General features: G+C 40.9%; 4 protein-coding genes across 8 annotated transcripts in view; 2 read left to right on the top strand and 2 right to left on the bottom strand.

The window, feature by feature from the left end:
* slc2a11a (solute carrier family 2 member 11a) overlaps positions 1-3,852 on the bottom strand; it is a 6,142-nt gene extending 2,290 nt beyond the window's left edge. The window contains exons 1-7 of the mRNA XM_008319777.3: positions 3,553-3,852; positions 3,238-3,336; positions 2,344-2,504; positions 2,093-2,217; positions 1,707-1,836; positions 1,481-1,629; positions 1,092-1,316 (exon numbers count right to left, since the gene is read on the bottom strand). Coding sequence (XP_008317999.1) covers positions 1,092-1,316; positions 1,481-1,629; positions 1,707-1,836; positions 2,093-2,217; positions 2,344-2,504; positions 3,238-3,336; positions 3,553-3,576 — 913 coding nt within the window. The 5' untranslated portion in view covers positions 3,577-3,852. The remainder of the gene's footprint in view (positions 1-1,091; positions 1,317-1,480; positions 1,630-1,706; positions 1,837-2,092; positions 2,218-2,343; positions 2,505-3,237; positions 3,337-3,552) is intronic.
* A 926-nt stretch (positions 3,853-4,778) lies between these two features.
* tgfa (transforming growth factor, alpha) lies at positions 4,779-11,007 on the top strand. 3 transcript variants are annotated; one of them, XM_025060265.1, is made up of 8 exons: positions 4,779-5,113; positions 5,224-5,325; positions 6,924-7,079; positions 7,202-7,384; positions 9,217-9,331; positions 9,582-9,695; positions 10,066-10,157; positions 10,277-11,007. In XM_025060265.1, exons 2-8 carry the CDS (start codon positions 5,286-5,288, stop codon positions 10,282-10,284), a joined length of 708 nt encoding a protein of 235 aa, XP_024916033.1. In that variant the 5' UTR covers positions 4,779-5,113; positions 5,224-5,285; the 3' UTR covers positions 10,285-11,007. The 3 variants fall into 3 exon arrangements, with proteins under 3 accessions (XP_024916033.1, XP_024916032.1, XP_008317975.1); XM_025060264.1 differs by having other exon boundaries at positions 4,782-5,089; positions 9,582-9,731; XM_008319753.3 differs by having other exon boundaries at positions 4,782-5,113; positions 9,582-9,731.
* Positions 11,008-11,601: 594 nt separating this feature from the next.
* hdhd3 (haloacid dehalogenase-like hydrolase domain containing 3) lies at positions 11,602-14,869 on the bottom strand. Of its 3 annotated transcripts, XM_008319760.3 has the most exons (4): positions 14,210-14,336; positions 13,755-14,089; positions 12,769-13,192; positions 11,602-12,259 (listed from the first exon to the last, which is right to left on the bottom strand). In XM_008319760.3, exons 2-3 carry the CDS (start codon positions 14,082-14,084, stop codon positions 12,788-12,790), a joined length of 735 nt encoding a protein of 244 aa, XP_008317982.1. In that variant the 5' UTR covers positions 14,085-14,089; positions 14,210-14,336; the 3' UTR covers positions 11,602-12,259; positions 12,769-12,787. The 3 variants fall into 3 exon arrangements, with proteins under 3 accessions (XP_008317982.1, XP_008317984.1, XP_024916034.1); XM_008319762.3 differs by lacking the exons at positions 11,602-12,259; positions 14,210-14,336 and adding an exon at positions 14,752-14,869 and having other exon boundaries at positions 12,733-13,192; XM_025060266.1 differs by lacking the exon at positions 11,602-12,259 and having other exon boundaries at positions 12,733-13,192; positions 14,210-14,335.
* Positions 14,407-16,207, top strand: part of LOC103385773 (mitochondrial mRNA pseudouridine synthase Trub2-like) — a 3,127-nt gene continuing 1,326 nt past the window's right edge. The window contains exons 1-5 of the mRNA XM_008319758.2: positions 14,407-14,697; positions 14,860-14,988; positions 15,741-15,815; positions 15,923-15,984; positions 16,072-16,153. Of these exons, the coding sequence (XP_008317980.1) occupies positions 14,580-14,697; positions 14,860-14,988; positions 15,741-15,815; positions 15,923-15,984; positions 16,072-16,153 (466 nt within the window). The 5' untranslated portion in view covers positions 14,407-14,579. The remainder of the gene's footprint in view (positions 14,698-14,859; positions 14,989-15,740; positions 15,816-15,922; positions 15,985-16,071; positions 16,154-16,207) is intronic.

Genomic DNA, 16,207 nt, shown 5'->3' with positions numbered 1-16,207 from the left:
CAAAACATAAAAAAACAAACTTTAACACACTGTAGAAGAGTGCAGTGGAAATAAGTATTTAAGCAGATTATGTATGTTGTACAAGGATATTATGTGATAATACCCGGTACTCTACCTAAACCTGCCAAGTATGTGATTAGAACAAACACAAACGCTGAGTCGGCATTTATTTTTTGGATGAGTTAGATTAAAAAAAATGAGTCAAGACTGCTGCTCCGTGTGAAACCTTGTGTATAGAACGTTCTAGTCTGACGTCACTGTATGTATTATTGACATGAGCTCGAGAGAACATGTACAGGAGACAAACTACTGACGGATCATCTCAGATAACTGATCACCACTTGTACAGAGAAGCTGGAAACTGTAGACCATCTGAAACTGGAGCTCAGCATCGCCCCCTCTCTCCCCTGATTAAAGATGCATGTCATTTTTGCCTCCACAGAGGCAGGAACCCACTGACACCACCATCCGCCAAACGCCATGTCAAGTGACAGACTTTAATCGATTAATCGACTCTCATTGATTGAGAAAATTATTTGATTAAAGATTTCCCGAATTATATCATAGATATTGTTCAGTTCAGGCAACAAACAACGTGGCAGAAAATGTTTGAACGCTTTATATTTTTTTATCCACCGTATTTTCCGGACTGTAAGCAGCAAACCTAGCCAAAGGATGAAAGAAAGCGTGACTTATAGTCCGATAAATACTAGGGATGTCGTCCGACCGATATTATTTTATTAGCATATTATTTAATATCTGTAAAAATCGTTATCTTTTTTTTTTCTCCAATATTGACAACCTCTCCAAATGATATGTACCTTAAAAATACTTTTGGGGTTAAACAGATGTATATTAAAGGGAAAGTCACTAGATGGCAGCATTGCAGCTCATTTAATTAATCTCATACTTTTACAGCGGTTTGTACAGATAAATAAATAAATGTGTTTGGACAACATCGCATATCAGATGTCGGCAAAAAGTTAATATCGGACATCCCTAGAAAATACGGTTCTTGTATACTGTTGCTATTGATGTTATATTTATATTTTATATCTGCTTTTACTCCTTACAATTCAGATTTTAGATTTAAAGGTCATAAATGACCTCCGTCCACGGACTTCTCACCGAATCGTTGCCACAGAGCTGCATGGCACTGCTGATGATTATGACGGAGATGAGCTGCCAGCGAACAGAGCGATCAGGGAACAGCTCCCAGATTCGCCTGGGCCTCATGCCCTGCGTCTCTGCCTGCTCCTGGAGAATCTCATCGAGCTCGCTGCTCTGGACCTCACAGCCTCGGAGGGTCCTGAGAGCTGGAACACACAAACCTCCAGTCATGGGCAAGTATGGAAACTGCTGCTGAATGTGCATGACCCTACGGTGCCTTGTCCTTATTTTGCATTAGAAGAGTTGTTTTGAAACTTTTCTGCAGGTTTTGTTTTGGAACGCGCTGCAAGAATCTAATTCAAATATCCACCTTTTATACAGGCCTCCTTGTCCCCCCTGTCAATCAGCAGGTATCGGGGGCTCTCAGGGAACCAGGGCAGGGTGAGGAGCTGGATGAGGCCAGGAATGGCATTACTGGCCAGAAGGTACTGCCAACACGGCTCGCTGCCCAGGATCTCTCTGCAAAACAATGGAGATAATCACCTTAACCAAAAAAACAAAACAAAAAAAAAAAAACCCAACAAAACCCTGCGTACCTCAGTCCGACCACTTGTCCCAACATCACACCAAAAGCTGCAAAAACTGCCGATGTCAACGAGACCGCCCCCCGGAGGTGCTTCGGTGCACTCTCCCCAAAGTACATGGGCTGAACGTTCATACCGATTCCTGAAAGACAGGTGAGTTTCTGTGTGTTCCACTCAGTTCTCCTCAAAATGGAAATAAATATAGTAAATAATAAATATAAATATACACAATAAAATTCATATTACTGCATAACGTCAGATATGCAATAATATAATAACGATATAATGAATTTAACTATTATTAAATACATTATAACTACTATCCAGGGAAATTATTTATTGTTATTAATAGTAAGATATTTAAATTATTCACTGTATCACTAACTTAATGACCATACCACAGTTTATTCCAACCAGGATGCGTGATATGATGATCATCTCGAAGGATCTGGCGACTCTACTGGTAACAGCGAACAGTGCCCCCGCCATGAGGAAGACGTTGTTCACCAGCAGACATTTCTTCCTTGAACAGAGAACAGAAAACACCGTGACATTAAAGTAATCCTCCCGTGTGACCATTTGGACTTTCATAAAAAAAAAAAAAAAAAAAATCCAAATCCAAATTCAAACCATATATGGTACAGGTCACCTTCCCAAGTGTATGCTCATTGGTCCTGTGATAAGAGCTCCTGCTAACCCGCCTAATGAGAAGATGGAGACAATGATTGTCCAGACCAAGGTCACCTGGTAGTCCTCTAACTGGACGGCCCAGCGTTCCCGCACCGTCTCATTGATGAAGGTCTGGATGAACTGAAGATGAAGACGAGACAACGTTTGTCATTCAGGTCAGACTTTGTTAATCAGTGACGCTCGACGTGAACGCAGCAGCCGACGGTGGTGATGCCGATTAACACATTTCACCAAAGTGGTGAAAGACTTGGGTTAATTATTGTTCTTTTTATGATCCGAAAAAAACCAAACGTGTTTATCTACCGAGTCAAATCATCATCATCAGCATTTTCAAGAACAAAATATATATATATAAATATATATACATGTATCTGTATATATATATGCACATATATGTATTTAACATATATATACATATATGTATATTTAAGTATTGAGTTGTTCGTTAGATGTTGGTCAGCTCTTTTCTATAGGATTCTCTATAGGATTATATGTATATATATTTATATGTATATATATATACACATACATATATATACACATATATATATATATTATAGGAGTACAACAACTTTAAAAAACTTCACCACAAACTGTCACCAGTATTTGATCCTTGTCTATTTAACACATCAGAGAATTAAAATCCAACGTCATGATGATAAAAGTCCTAATTGATAAACAGCTAATCAAGAGAAATACATTAAAAGATGACACTTTTGATGTTCTTCTTCTTCACAAAATAAATTTAAAAAAATACACTGGTGTAACCGGCACCGCAGGTGTACGTATGCACACACTCAGTACCAGGTAAAATATTTCGAATTAGCATGAAAAAAACCAAACACAAACACACAGTTGTGGGAGCGTTCATTATAGCCAGGTTGTATCCATACTGAAGAGTTCCTCCGGTGCCTGCAGCCAGCACCATCAGTACCAGCCTCAGAGAACTGCCCTGGAGAGTCACATGGAAACACAACACATATATATATATATATTTATTTATAAAAAACAACAACTCAGTGTTGGAAAACATCAGGTAAAGAAACTACTTTTAAATCAGTTCCAAATCTGATGAGTTTGAAGAGTTGGCTACACTTTTCACCGGTGTGTAATTAAGTAATTAAGTAAACACATGTCAATGTATGTATAAATTAAAACATATATTTACCTTCTGGGGACCAGACTTTGACATCGCGTCGGTAACTGAACTGAAACACTCGACGAAGTCCCGGAGCAGCGACAGTTCTCTCAGTCTGCCCTCACAGTCAACCCCATCAATTCACCAACTCAGATCAAGCCAAGGCACATGTCTGCGCCAGGTACCGTTATGTGGCTTCTGATTGGCTGCAGAGGTGCACTGAGTCTGTTATGCACGTAGAGTTGTTGTTTGTTTTTTTTTCTTGACAATGAAAAACCAACACAATGATTTACGAGTGTCAATATTCACCGTCTCCACCGACTATTGATCAGTCAGTCATTCAGACAAACAAAGGGGGAATGTGCAGTGACGTGATTGGCTGCTTCCATCGGTCCGTCTGCTGGTAAAGCCAGGACCATCACCTCGTCAATGTCTAAACTCGCGGCTGTGACCGAGAACATTTTCATGCACGTGCTGCAGAATTAGTGTAAAACTTCGCCCTAACTGTGTCTGTCCAGCAGGCGGCGCTAGGTTGACGTTGGTTTCGAGGTTGTCTTGTGTTCTTAAAAATTAGTTCACATCTGTGTGAAGAGTAAATAACCACTAGCAAGTGTATGGTGCGCGCGAGAAAGTTTTCACGTGTCGTCACGGTTACGTCATCAATCACTCTATCTATCTATCCATCGATTCAAATGTCAATTGTTAGGCACTGCGGGATCCAACTTTGTGAAACGGTTAACAAAATAAAAATGTTTTGTTACTGATTCATACGAGTGTAAATGTCCAGTGGAGGAAGTGAGTTAATGAGAAATAGAAAGAAAAATTTGTATTTCCATAAATAAACAAACAAACAGGAATGACACTGAATCTACTGTGAGTTAGCAATGACTCTGTGAACGTCATCGTTATTTTTCGTTGACAGTAGGCAAACGTGGCTGGTAAAAAAAAAATATTAAAAAAATTAAAATCACGCTGTATTTATCCCGAGCCTGCACAACCCAACACTGCCCCCGCGTGTTCACCTAGTATAAAATCTTAGCACTTTTACATCTAACTTCTTCAGCTGAGCGTCATTGTTTTTTTTTTAGCTTAAACGTCTTCAAAACGGATTTACGACTTAAATGGAAAAGACAGTGTAAATGTGAGACAAGTTTTTTTAACATTTAACACTGTTTGAAACTCAAAAAGTTTAAAATCCTAACATGTTACTGTTGTTTTTCTGTTGTTTACATTTATAAACAACCATTTATTTACATGAATAAAATATAATCACTTTAAATAAATCATTATAATTGATCACCCGTTGTGAACAAATGAAAACAAGAATGAATCATATTCATACACCGTCGTTGTTGTACATATACCTGAACTCAAGCTGTCGTTCAAACCGAAGCCCCGCCCCTTTACTTCAGCCCCTCCTCTGATTGGTCAGACTCTGACAGGCGGACACGCGTTTCCTCAATTGAACACAGTCAGGTTTGACTCTGGTTCATTTGGTTGTTAAAGAGAAAACAGTGACGTCTCCGCCGTGAGAGTTTTTGAACAAACAGTGGATTTGGTTTTGGTGGTATTTTTTTTTTCGACTACCACTGTAATTATCATTTTTGTATTGTTATTTATTTTGTGTTTTCTCTGCTGCTGCTGCTGTTGTTGTTGTTGTCGAATCTGGACGTTCAAATCTAATGACTTGTTTCCTAAAAGACGCCGGTGATTCGATGCAGCTCCAGGTCGCAGTGCTGTAGTTGAGGCTCCAGGTCGACAGGATGACACGGATTTTCTGGGACACAGTTCTTCTCATCAGCGGTGAGTCTCTGGTTTCAGGCAGTTTTGAAGCAGTACTGTTGTCAGTATTTACAGAAAAAAAAAAACTAAAACAAAAACAAAACAAAAAAAAAACCACAGAAATAAATGACGAAAACACTCTGAGAACTCCAGAAAACGGATCCAGGAATTAGTATTTCTGTAACGGTCGTTTTGATTTTTTTATCTCAGGGACAATTGACATATTTATTTATTTTTAAAAATATATTAGAAAAACGTTTGTCACTCAAATGAAATTGAAAAAGAATGTAAGGTGACATTTAGTCATATTTTTTAATTTACAAAATTTAAAAATTATATTATATTATATATTATATATTATTTTCATTGATCTATTTTTATAAACCGCAGACATTCAGTCCACGGAATAATGGGGAGGAAACGAAGCAGAATCAGTATCATAAACATCGTCTCATGAACCTAAATGTGTGGCCGCACAGTGAAAGTGTTGCCAGTTTGTGTCCAGGGGTTTGTATGTTTTTGTTTTTGTCTAGAATGTTCCATCTTCAGGTTATGGATTATTGGTGGAGTGATGGCAGCAACTTTTTAAACTACTACTACTACTACTACTACTACTAGTACTACTACTACTCCCAGTAGTACCACACCCGCCCTCAGTTGTGGTTTCATGTCTCTACAGGTTGCAGCGTATTAATAGCTCTTTAGTTTCATCCTTTTATCAGATCCTCGGCTGTAGTACTATTGTTGGCCTCCGGAGACTTAGTGAAGCTGTGGTATCACGTCGAAAAGTGGGTCACATGATCACAGTAGAACAGGAGCGGCTCTGACTTACCCCCCCTCCCGATTGTTTCATTATAATAGTGATGATATGGGACACCTGGTGTCACCTGGTGGAGGTGATGGTGCGTTTTTAGGTACTACTCCATGGAGTATTCACAGAGTATTTTTGTTGGGATCTCGTTGTTGTCGTTTCCATTTTGTTTGGAGGGTCCAACGATATGATGGTAAAATTATTGGTTGCATGTGAAAAAATCTGAATATTTTATTATAAAAATAACAAATGGAAAAAAACTACAACTCACCTGTGGTGTTTTTTTCTCTCTCTTTTTTTTCACTTCGTACGTAATACAAGAGTCATGAAATAGCGCTCCCACAGGTCAAATGTGGTGCAACGAATCATTTACTTCACCAGCCCTGCCAGTGATGCCTTCACTGTCCCTGGTAAAAGTGTTGTTGTGAAGCTAATGATTGCTAGTTTTTAATCGATGCTACCACTTGTTACCGCTGCTACCTTTGCTGGAAACTCGGCTAAATCTTTGCTTTTTGGAACTAATCCTAAACTAAACTCAAGCTAACGAAGTCCTGCTGGGAGAGTTAGCCAGCAGCTAAAGCTAACAGTCACACTGGGTAATTTGAGTTGGAGACTCTACACAAACATCTTGACAATGGACCCACACACTGAGTCTGCTTGGTACAAAGATGACAAATGTAACAGATCTCCCCTCTTTTCTCCTCCATCTCACCCTGACATTCAACATCTCCCTCACCCTTACCCACTCTCCTCGACCTTACAACCTCATCACCCCCCCACCCTCCTCTCTGCCTGTGTTTTTCTCCAGGTTCCCTCTTTACTTTTGGAGCAGGGCCAAGCAACTCAACGATTCAAGCTCCCGTATCCTTTGATACAAACTCGTCTGTCGCTTCAAACACCTCGCTGAGCAGCAGCGCTAACGCGAGCTCCTCCGCTAACACACATGAAGCTCATCAAGTCAGAAGTGAGTGTCAGACGTCCAGCAGTAGATGGTTCCACCTGCACATTTATAATCTCACCTCCACAGCATCAGATTAGAATTTAAAATGTTATGTTTTAAACACGTGTTGGTGCTGCCATCTTCAGGTCTCATCTTCACATTTGAAGCAGGGAAGAGAAACGAGTCACTCTTCGATGCTGGGCGTCCGGTCCATCCAAATGATGCTGTTCCTCAGAACATCTCTGCACCAACAGGCAGCAACAGCAGGACTACAACTACAACGACAACATCTGCAGCAGCTACAACCACCAGCAGCCTCCAGGTTAAAAGTATGTACCGTATTTTCCAGAATATAAGTCGCACCAGTGCCCTCTAGGGGCTTTCAATGTGAAAATAACAAACAAGATAAGTTATGAAATATTGATATTTTGGGCTGTTTTTGGTACTGGTACTGTACTGGTTGGGTGTAGAATACTAGGTGAAATAATTTAAATAAATTGTATAAGAATAAGCCAAAACTTTTAAGGATAATTTGGCATATCTGATGTCTGTCGCCCTCTAGTGGCATCAACAGAAATTACAGCGGAGTTGTTGTAACACCTGAAACTGCAGAGTTGACATCAGTCTTTACCAAACCTTGTACCAGTGTTTGATGGGCCGGATTAGAAAGCCCAGCCGGCCGTATCTGGTCCACGGGCCGTAGTTTGCCTCAGAACTCTGTGAGCGCTGAGGAACAGAGACAGGTCCGGTACTGAGCTGTGAGACAACTTCTGGATGATGAATGCCACCGCATTCAGCCTCAGGACCTGAAACCAGATCCAGACCTTGATCCACTTCCTCCAGTGTGGTGTGCGCCCCCCCCCCCTCTCCTCCTGCCCCCCCCCACCACCCCACCGCCCACAGGGTTAATGTTGGAGATAGTTCCTCCGTGTTTCTGTGCATCAATATTCCACAGACAGTCTGTCGAGCACTGATAATTGATCCTCTTAGTGTGAGGAGGCGGCATGAAAAGCATGTTCAGCAATTTGAACAAAAGCTGCACCTACTGTATTGTTGTTATGTAAAGGGCACCTTAGTGTGTACCCCCCCCCCCCCCCCCAGGGCTGCGCTCTGTTTCAGTCTCCTCCTCATTCTCCTGCCAAAATCACATGGATACAGGACTTGGAGGACAGATGCCTCAGGGACAACAGAGGGCTGTTGTTCACCCTCCCTGAAAGAAAGACACAATACATCCAGGCTGCAGTCCAGAAGTCCATTTACTGCAGCTGCGGGACAAAGACGTCTGTCTGGACGTCCGTCACTACGGCGTCTGTTGTAGCTGCTGCTGGAACACTGGCTGTTGTTGGAGTCACTTCCACAGGAATTTGACGTGTCTGAATAATTGTTGTCGTCTGGATGGGTTGTTATTTTATTTATTAGCATTTTTTTTAAAAAGTGACGTAAGTGAGTCTAGAGTCTGTGCTGGTGAGTAAGGACCCATACGTGGCTGCGTTCTCTCCCGAGGCCTGACGTCAGATGATGAGTTTTGTTCAGTGTCTCCTGGGGAGTGTTCCTTTACTCTTACTGGACTAATAGCGCCCTCCCATGGTACAGATTCATCAGAAATCCACACTAGACTAAGAACAAAGAACTCCAGTCCATATGAGGTCTACGCTGCTAACACTGAAGTGGTCCAACATTCAGAGTGAAGTAGAGGTGTCCAATAATATCGGCCGACCGATATTATCAGCCCGATATTAGCATAATTATGTAATATCTGTAAGAATCGTTTTTGGTTTTTCCACCGATAATAAAAAACCCGATAGCACATGCCTGGGTTTCACCAAATGATGTGAAAATAAGTTTTGGGGAAAAACAGCTGTATATGAATGTAAGAATCGTTTTTTTTCTTCCACTGATAATAAAAATCCCGATAATACAAGCCTGGGTTTCACCAAATGATGTGTGACCTAAAAATAGTTTCGGAGAAAAACGGCTGTATATGAAGGTGAAAGCCACTAGATGGCAGCATTGCAGCTCATTTTATTAATCAGAGGATTGAATGCTGGTTCCAGCAACTGATACAGTGGTTTGTACAGATAAATGAATAAATATTATTGTTATTATTATTCGGAGCGGCGTCATCTGTGAACTGACGTCCACTGGATTATCTCCTCCACAGAGTTTGTGATCGCGGCCGTTCGGTCACATTTCGACGAGTGTCCAGACTCCCATCGCCACTTCTGCTTCCACGGCACATGTCGTTTCCTGATACTGGAGGAGACGCCTGCGTGTGTGTAAGTGTGTTCCTCTAAAATATGATGATTAATATTTTATTTTATCTGACATTTTCTGGTGCAGTCCAAACAAAGTCAGATCAAATGGACTCCCTGTAGCAGTACGTTTGTTATTTTCCCCCAAAATATGATGATTAATATTTTATATCTGACATTTTCCAGTGCAGTCCAAACAAAGTCAGATCAAAATAAATGATTTTTGTTTTGTTTTTTGGGTGTTTTTTGGGTGTTTTTTTTTTTGATTTTCCAGGTGCCATCCAGGCTTCATGGGGATGAGGTGTGAACACGCAGACCTGCTGGCTGTGGTGGCGACCAATCACAGACCACACAACGTTGCCACGGCGCTGGTGTTGTGTGTTATTGGGTGTGTTCTCATCATACTGTTGTGTACACTGTTACAGTGAGTATGAAGCACTCATTCAGTTTTAATCTTTTTTTTTTAATTTAAGAATTAATCTTTTTAAATGTGATTATTTATACCTTAGCTTTATTTTAATTACAGACTCAAATTAAATATAAACTGGAAATTTTATTTTGAAAATTCTCTTCTGTTTTACCACCATTTTTTTGTCAGGTCTTGAACTGCATTAATATATTTTTATTTTTATTTTTTCTGTAAAGTTCTTTGAATTCATGTCATTTTCACGCTCCAGTCAAAGTTCAAGCACATTTCAGATTTTATTTTTATTTCATTTTGAGTCACCTGGTGTTTGGTCCCTGGTCATTTCCTGTAGTTGCTGGTGGCAGCAGGATTGTCGACGGCGACGTTACACACAGCGTTACGTCCAGGAGAAACACGCCACTTCCTGTTATCCCCCAGAGAGCGGTACGTTAACGTCGTTGTTTTATATAACGATGTTGTTTAGACAGTGATTTAGTGTCATCCTGAAGGGGGCGTACTAGCAGAGTTGTAAATATCGACTTATTGTTTTGTTTTTTTTGCAGTGGTTTGAAGCCGTTCTTCAACCTTCATCTCAGAACCAGTGTCGAAGAAGAAACCATTACGACGTGTGTGTCTGAGGTCGGACTGTTGGAGGCTGCTGTTCAACAATCCGTGACGTTCCTGTTTTTGTGCACTGATTTTCGAGTCCTTTGGACCAAAACGACACAGGAATGTGTTTTCTCCCGTCTTTGATTCTGTGGAAAACAACAATTCGTTCCGAGGATGGAATTTTCCCGAGGAAATTGACCCTCCTGTGCAGTTAAGTTAAGACTAAAAGGCCTGACCGCCGTGGCCGCGGGACAACAACGATTCACTGACTGACGTGAGCACTGACACCTGTCTCTTACCTTCGTCTTTCATATTTATATTTTTGCACTTCCAAAATGACTCTCTCAGCACAGGAGACGTGTTTTTTCGAACATTTTAACATCAGCTTTTAAAGACAGTGCTCACATCAGCTGACAGGAGGACGACTTGATCTGGATTAAAAACCACATCCTCCTCCTCCTCCTCCTCCTCCATCGACTGAAGCTGTCCCGCTGTGGTTTGCGTTGTTGCTGCTGGGCCTCAGATATCTGTCAGTTTTTATTTTTTTATTCCTGAACTGCACTTCCAAGTAGTAATACTTCTGAGGTTTTATTTTTAAAAAGAAATATTTTTGCATACTATAATTCCACTCACGTGCACGGACACGGTGGTCACGGAGAATCTACTGCACTGACTTTGTTGAGTTAGAAAATATACGGAAATCTAACTTACTCACGTGCACGGACACGGTGGTCACTGAGAATCTACTGCACTGACTTTGTCTCGAAGCATCCGCAGAGTTAGAAAATATACGGAAATCTAACTTTGCCTGAATGAGCACCGATGGGGAAAAAGGTTCATGGATTTGTCACTAATTCACCTTAGAATCAGTTTCCTGAAGAAGAAAACTTTTTTTTTTCTCCCTAACTTCAGGACTTTTATAGTATTGCATCGACTTTAAACGAGCTCTTTTAAAGCGGCTGAAGCCTCTGACAGTTGAAGATAATTGGGGATAAAATGAAGACTTGTACAGATATGCAGTCAGGTGTGAAGCAAATGAAAAAGCACGGTAACATTAATGTGATGGTACATTTATGTCCAGAGACTCTGAGGAACTGAAATACTCGTCTTCGTTTCCATCGTATGATGATGGCGACATCTTTGTTAAAATATAAAAAAAAAAAAAAAATTGTATGTATGATTGTATATATGTCATGTCAGAAAAAAAAACACATTTCTGTCTGACATGTTTTCACAATGTGTTTGTTTCCCAGTGAAGGATGAAACTTCTTTTGTTTTGTTTTGTTTTTTTTTATTGTTTTTGCACAAATTAAATCTTGTCACAGCTCAGGTTCTTGACTCATGGTGTGAACTTCTGAACAGCTGCTTCTTCTCTGTCATTTCAAATCTCCAGTTTTATTCTTCGTCTGTGCCTTCGTCTCACCATAACCTCCGGCTCTCTGCAGGAGGCGCTCCATTCTCTGCTCACAATCCCATTATGTCTGCAATTGGATTTCAGCGGAGCCTCTCAGAGCCGACGGACTGAGCTGCTAAACCGGCTTTGACATAAGCGGCTCTTGGAGCCACTTAAAGTACACAGAGTATTCTTCACAGAGCAGTACTGGGAGTCCATGTGTACTCTGAAGAGGATCGTTGTTCTCTCAGGAAATTCTCCTGAACTCTGTGTCAAACTGTGACAAATGGAAACTTTTTTTTTTTCTGTCTCTTCAAACCTCTCCTCGTCCTTTTGAAGGTTCTTTATCCGCAGTATCAGCCGCAGCAGATGGTTTCAAACCAACGGTATTAGGGCCGTGTTATCCTTACTGCTAAGCACTGGAACCGATCGTCAGAGACGATTACAGGTCGGCAGCTTCAGATGCAAAGGTCATTAAACTGAAATCGTCTAAAGGAATGTTGCTGTTTGGTATGTCCACCATCTGGACCAGGGACGAGTGGACCTGAAGGATGCATTCATGTCTCATTTATATACAGCTGAAATGATTAAAATTAGGCCTGATATTAGCATAATTATGTAATATCTGTCAGAATCGTTATCGTTTTTTCCTCCGATAATGAAAACCCGATAACGCAATGCCTGGGTTTTATCAAATGACGTGTGTGCTAAAAATAGTTTGGGGGAAAAAAAACGGCTGTATATAAAAGTGAAAGCCACTAGATGGCAGCATTGCAGCTTATTTAATTAATCTATTTTAATTATCAGTGGGTTGTATGCAGAATGCTGGTGCCAGAAACTCATACAGTAGTTTGTACAGATAAATAAATAAATAAATAAATATTACCATTCCGAAATGAAATGTTTGGACAATATCGGCATAACGGATATTGGCAAAAAGTTAATATCGGACATCCCTAATTAACAATAATAATTGATGTTAATCTAACATTTATTCGGCAGGCACACCACAGCCTCCTGAATACATTTGCTTTTATTTATGTATTTATTTACTTTAACGATGATCACCGTGTCAGTCACATGACTCCATGTGCCGCTGGATCCAAGATGGCAGCTCCTCCAGCGAGGTGAGTCGATGTTGGTCGGGGAGATCGCGCTGACTCTGCGTGTTGTGTCTGTCTAGCAGCAGCCCCTGTATGCCCACACGACGGGAGCTCAGGTAATCTTTCACATAATGGTCTCCAACGTGGGCGACGCTGGCGGCCGGGGCCCCGCACTTCTGCAGGGCCAGATCAAAAATGGCCGGATTGGGCTTGGCCACACGGGCCTCCTCTGATGTCATCAAGAAGCTGAAGTGAGGCAGCAGGTCACAGGCCGTTAGAATGGTTTCCAAACGGTTGTCAAAGTTGGACACCACGCCCAGCTTCAGTCCCAGAGAAGAGCAACTTTCCAGAGCCTTCTTTGAATCTGGGAAAACCTGAAACAGACCAGGAATCCAATGTTTTATTTTGCCATCTTTTTTTTTTATGTTTGGGTTTTGATCACTTTGAATTAGTTTTATAAAACAGTTCCCCCAAGCTAGCTATAGAACAATCAAAAAATGTACACCTAAAATTGTGTTTTAGTTTTAAAAACAGTTGTTTAGACTTCATAATTCAGATCAATGCATGAAGTCATGATCTTTAATTCTCATCTTTTTGCAGTTCGGCTTCAATTTTCCCTGTTTTATGGAAGTGTTTTTATTTTTGTGTTAGTTCTTACACAAAACTAATTTTTATCATCCCCTATGAAATTCATGTAAGTTATACACAAAACTAATTTTATCATCCCCTATGAAATTCATGTAGAGTTAAACAAGAAACTATTTTTTATCATCCCCTAAGAAATTCATGTATAGTATATTGTATTTTTAATATTTTTAAAAATTCCAAGTTTTCCCTCATGTTTGTAAACTGATCTTTATTCATTGTAACTCAGTGAACAGGAACCAACATCATTCAAATACATATTGAACTTTTTTTTAAATGATCTCAATTTACCTCCCAGTTGTCAGCATTGCAGAAACCCTGGTAAAGGTTGTGAGCCATTGTATTAAGCAGGACTTTATCGTGAACTTTGCACTGGGAGAATGTGTCTCGAACCACCCCCGTCCACCAGGACTGTCCGCCCAGGCCCTGGTTGACGCCATAGTTTGGGTTCGAGCTGGAGTGACGCTGATACGCCCGTCGGAAAGCGGCCTCCAGCTCCACAGGACTCAGGTTCAAGCCCATTCTCTCAGCCTCCCTGCAGTACTGCTCTCCTACAGACAGGCGCACCTTCAGCAGCGTGTCCAGAACATCCCATAATACCCACCTCAGAGGAACCCGCATTACACCTGCACAGACACGTACAGATCATTGAACAAACGTCACATTCAGACATAATCGCTGCCAGCGCACTCTTCAACTGTCACGTCATGTTTAATAATAAATATGTGCAGCTAATTTCCGCTTACTGTCAACTCTTTTCTTCTTCTACTTTACTTCCGGTTCTTGTACTTCTTCTGCTGCTCAAACTCCACCCGCACATCGTGTTCAATAGAAACTGGTACATTACCGCCACCAACCGGTGTGGAGTATGAACCGTGGACACATTGATTTTATCTGTTATTGGAACGGGTGTCCATACATCCGACACAGCAGATGGCGGTAGTGAGTTGCTGCAATCACACTTTTACACGGCATCCAGCATGTGTAGGAAAATTGAAGGCAACTGTGTATCGTTTGTAGCTTGTACCGCCAGGAGTTTCATTTGGAAATTATATTAAATTACACAAATACAACGATGGACACTTAAATATTCGTGTGACCGAATGTCTAGCGAAAATGGCGACCCCAGCGATTCGCGTGTTTCACAGATTAGAAGGACTGTTTTCTGTGTACAAACCTCCCGGGGTTCACTGGAGAGTCGTGCGGGACACCATCGAGACAAAACTTCTAACAGGTGAGAAAACAAACAGCATTAGTCAATGTTTTATATCAATAAATAAATGAATACCTGCAGTTGTTGCTCAGCGGTGGCTCGTACGGCAGCCCGTGTGTTTCACCTGTAACCTCGCTGACAAAACATCCGTCCATTAATCCTGGAAGACCTTCCGTGTTACAGACATAAATGCTGCCCCTCGACAGCCGTGTCCTCCGCTCATCCGTCTACTCAAAGAGCCCAGCAATGATGGAGAAAAAAGAGTCACACTGACTGCAACCTCTGTCCCTGCCCTGTCCCACCACCATCTGGGTAAGTCTGTCTACCTGTCCACGGTCTTCAGTCGATGCGAGGGTTAGTCGTAAAGTTATTAAGAAGTTGTAAACAAAGCCGTGGGTAACATGTTGTCAATGTAGGCTAATGTTAAAGTGAGGTTAATTTTAACTTCACTGAGATTTTATGGTCTCCATTATGGTCTCCATCTTCTATAGAAGTCATTCCCAACCACTGGGCCGCGGCACATTAGTGTGCCATGAGAGATGGTCTAGTGGAAAATATTTTCACTTAAGTGGATATAAAAACTTTTATTTATTTAATTTAATTTACTCCAAATAATAATTTCTCTGTTCATCTGGCTACTCCTACAGGCAGAGTAATTAAATACTCTTCCACTATGTGGCAGCAGAGATTGCTATACTATATATATAGCATATAAATAGCATTTTGTTCAACTAAACAGGCCTAGCTTTTATACTCAGTAAGTAAATTGAAACTAGAATATATTTTTATATCTTAACAAATATTTTGTGTGACATTTCTGTCAGGTGGTGCATTGTGGGATTTTCTTAATCTAAAACATGTGTCGAGGCACAACATTTGCGAAACACAGCTTAATTTTTTTAATATATCACAAAGTGATGTTGACAGAGAAAAATATTTAAAGAAAAATGTAAAAAGGACTGTTATGGCCAACACATTGTCCAAGGATCGTTACATATTCATTAGAATTAATTAGATAATAATTTAGTTTTTTTTTAATGTTTTTTTTTCTCTGTGTGTTGAAGTCACTGGTCCTGAATTCCAACATATTGGAGTTGGCGTTGGACACCGTCTGGACCTGGCTTCTTCTGGGGTTCTCGGTGAGACGTGTTTGTGGTGTGATGTCATCACAGACACCAGGAATCAAGTGTTAATTACTGCCGATGTCTGATGTTCCACTCTTTAATCACCAACTTCTTACCCACAGTTCTCAGCGTTGGGAAGGCCAACAGGATCCTGCCTGAGTTCTACAGCCCACCGGTCACCAGGGTGAGCTGGACTTCCCTCTGGTAACTCTGACTACATCAGTAAACATAACATGTACTACATGTGTTTGTCATATCTGTAATATTGCAGGACTACACATTAGAGGGCGTTTTTGGTACTGCAACCGATGATTTCTCTGACGTGGGCCGAGTTGTGGAGAGGTCCACCTACGGTAGGAGAATTTAAAACTTCAACATTTGGTCGTGTTTTATCACATCGACCTTAG

Source organism: Cynoglossus semilaevis, chromosome 11 (genome assembly GCF_000523025.1).
Source record: "Cynoglossus semilaevis isolate Cse_v1.0 chromosome 11, Cse_v1.0, whole genome shotgun sequence".
Taxonomy (NCBI): Eukaryota; Metazoa; Chordata; class Actinopteri; order Pleuronectiformes; family Cynoglossidae; genus Cynoglossus; species Cynoglossus semilaevis.
This window is presented reverse-complemented; position numbering and strand designations above follow the sequence as displayed.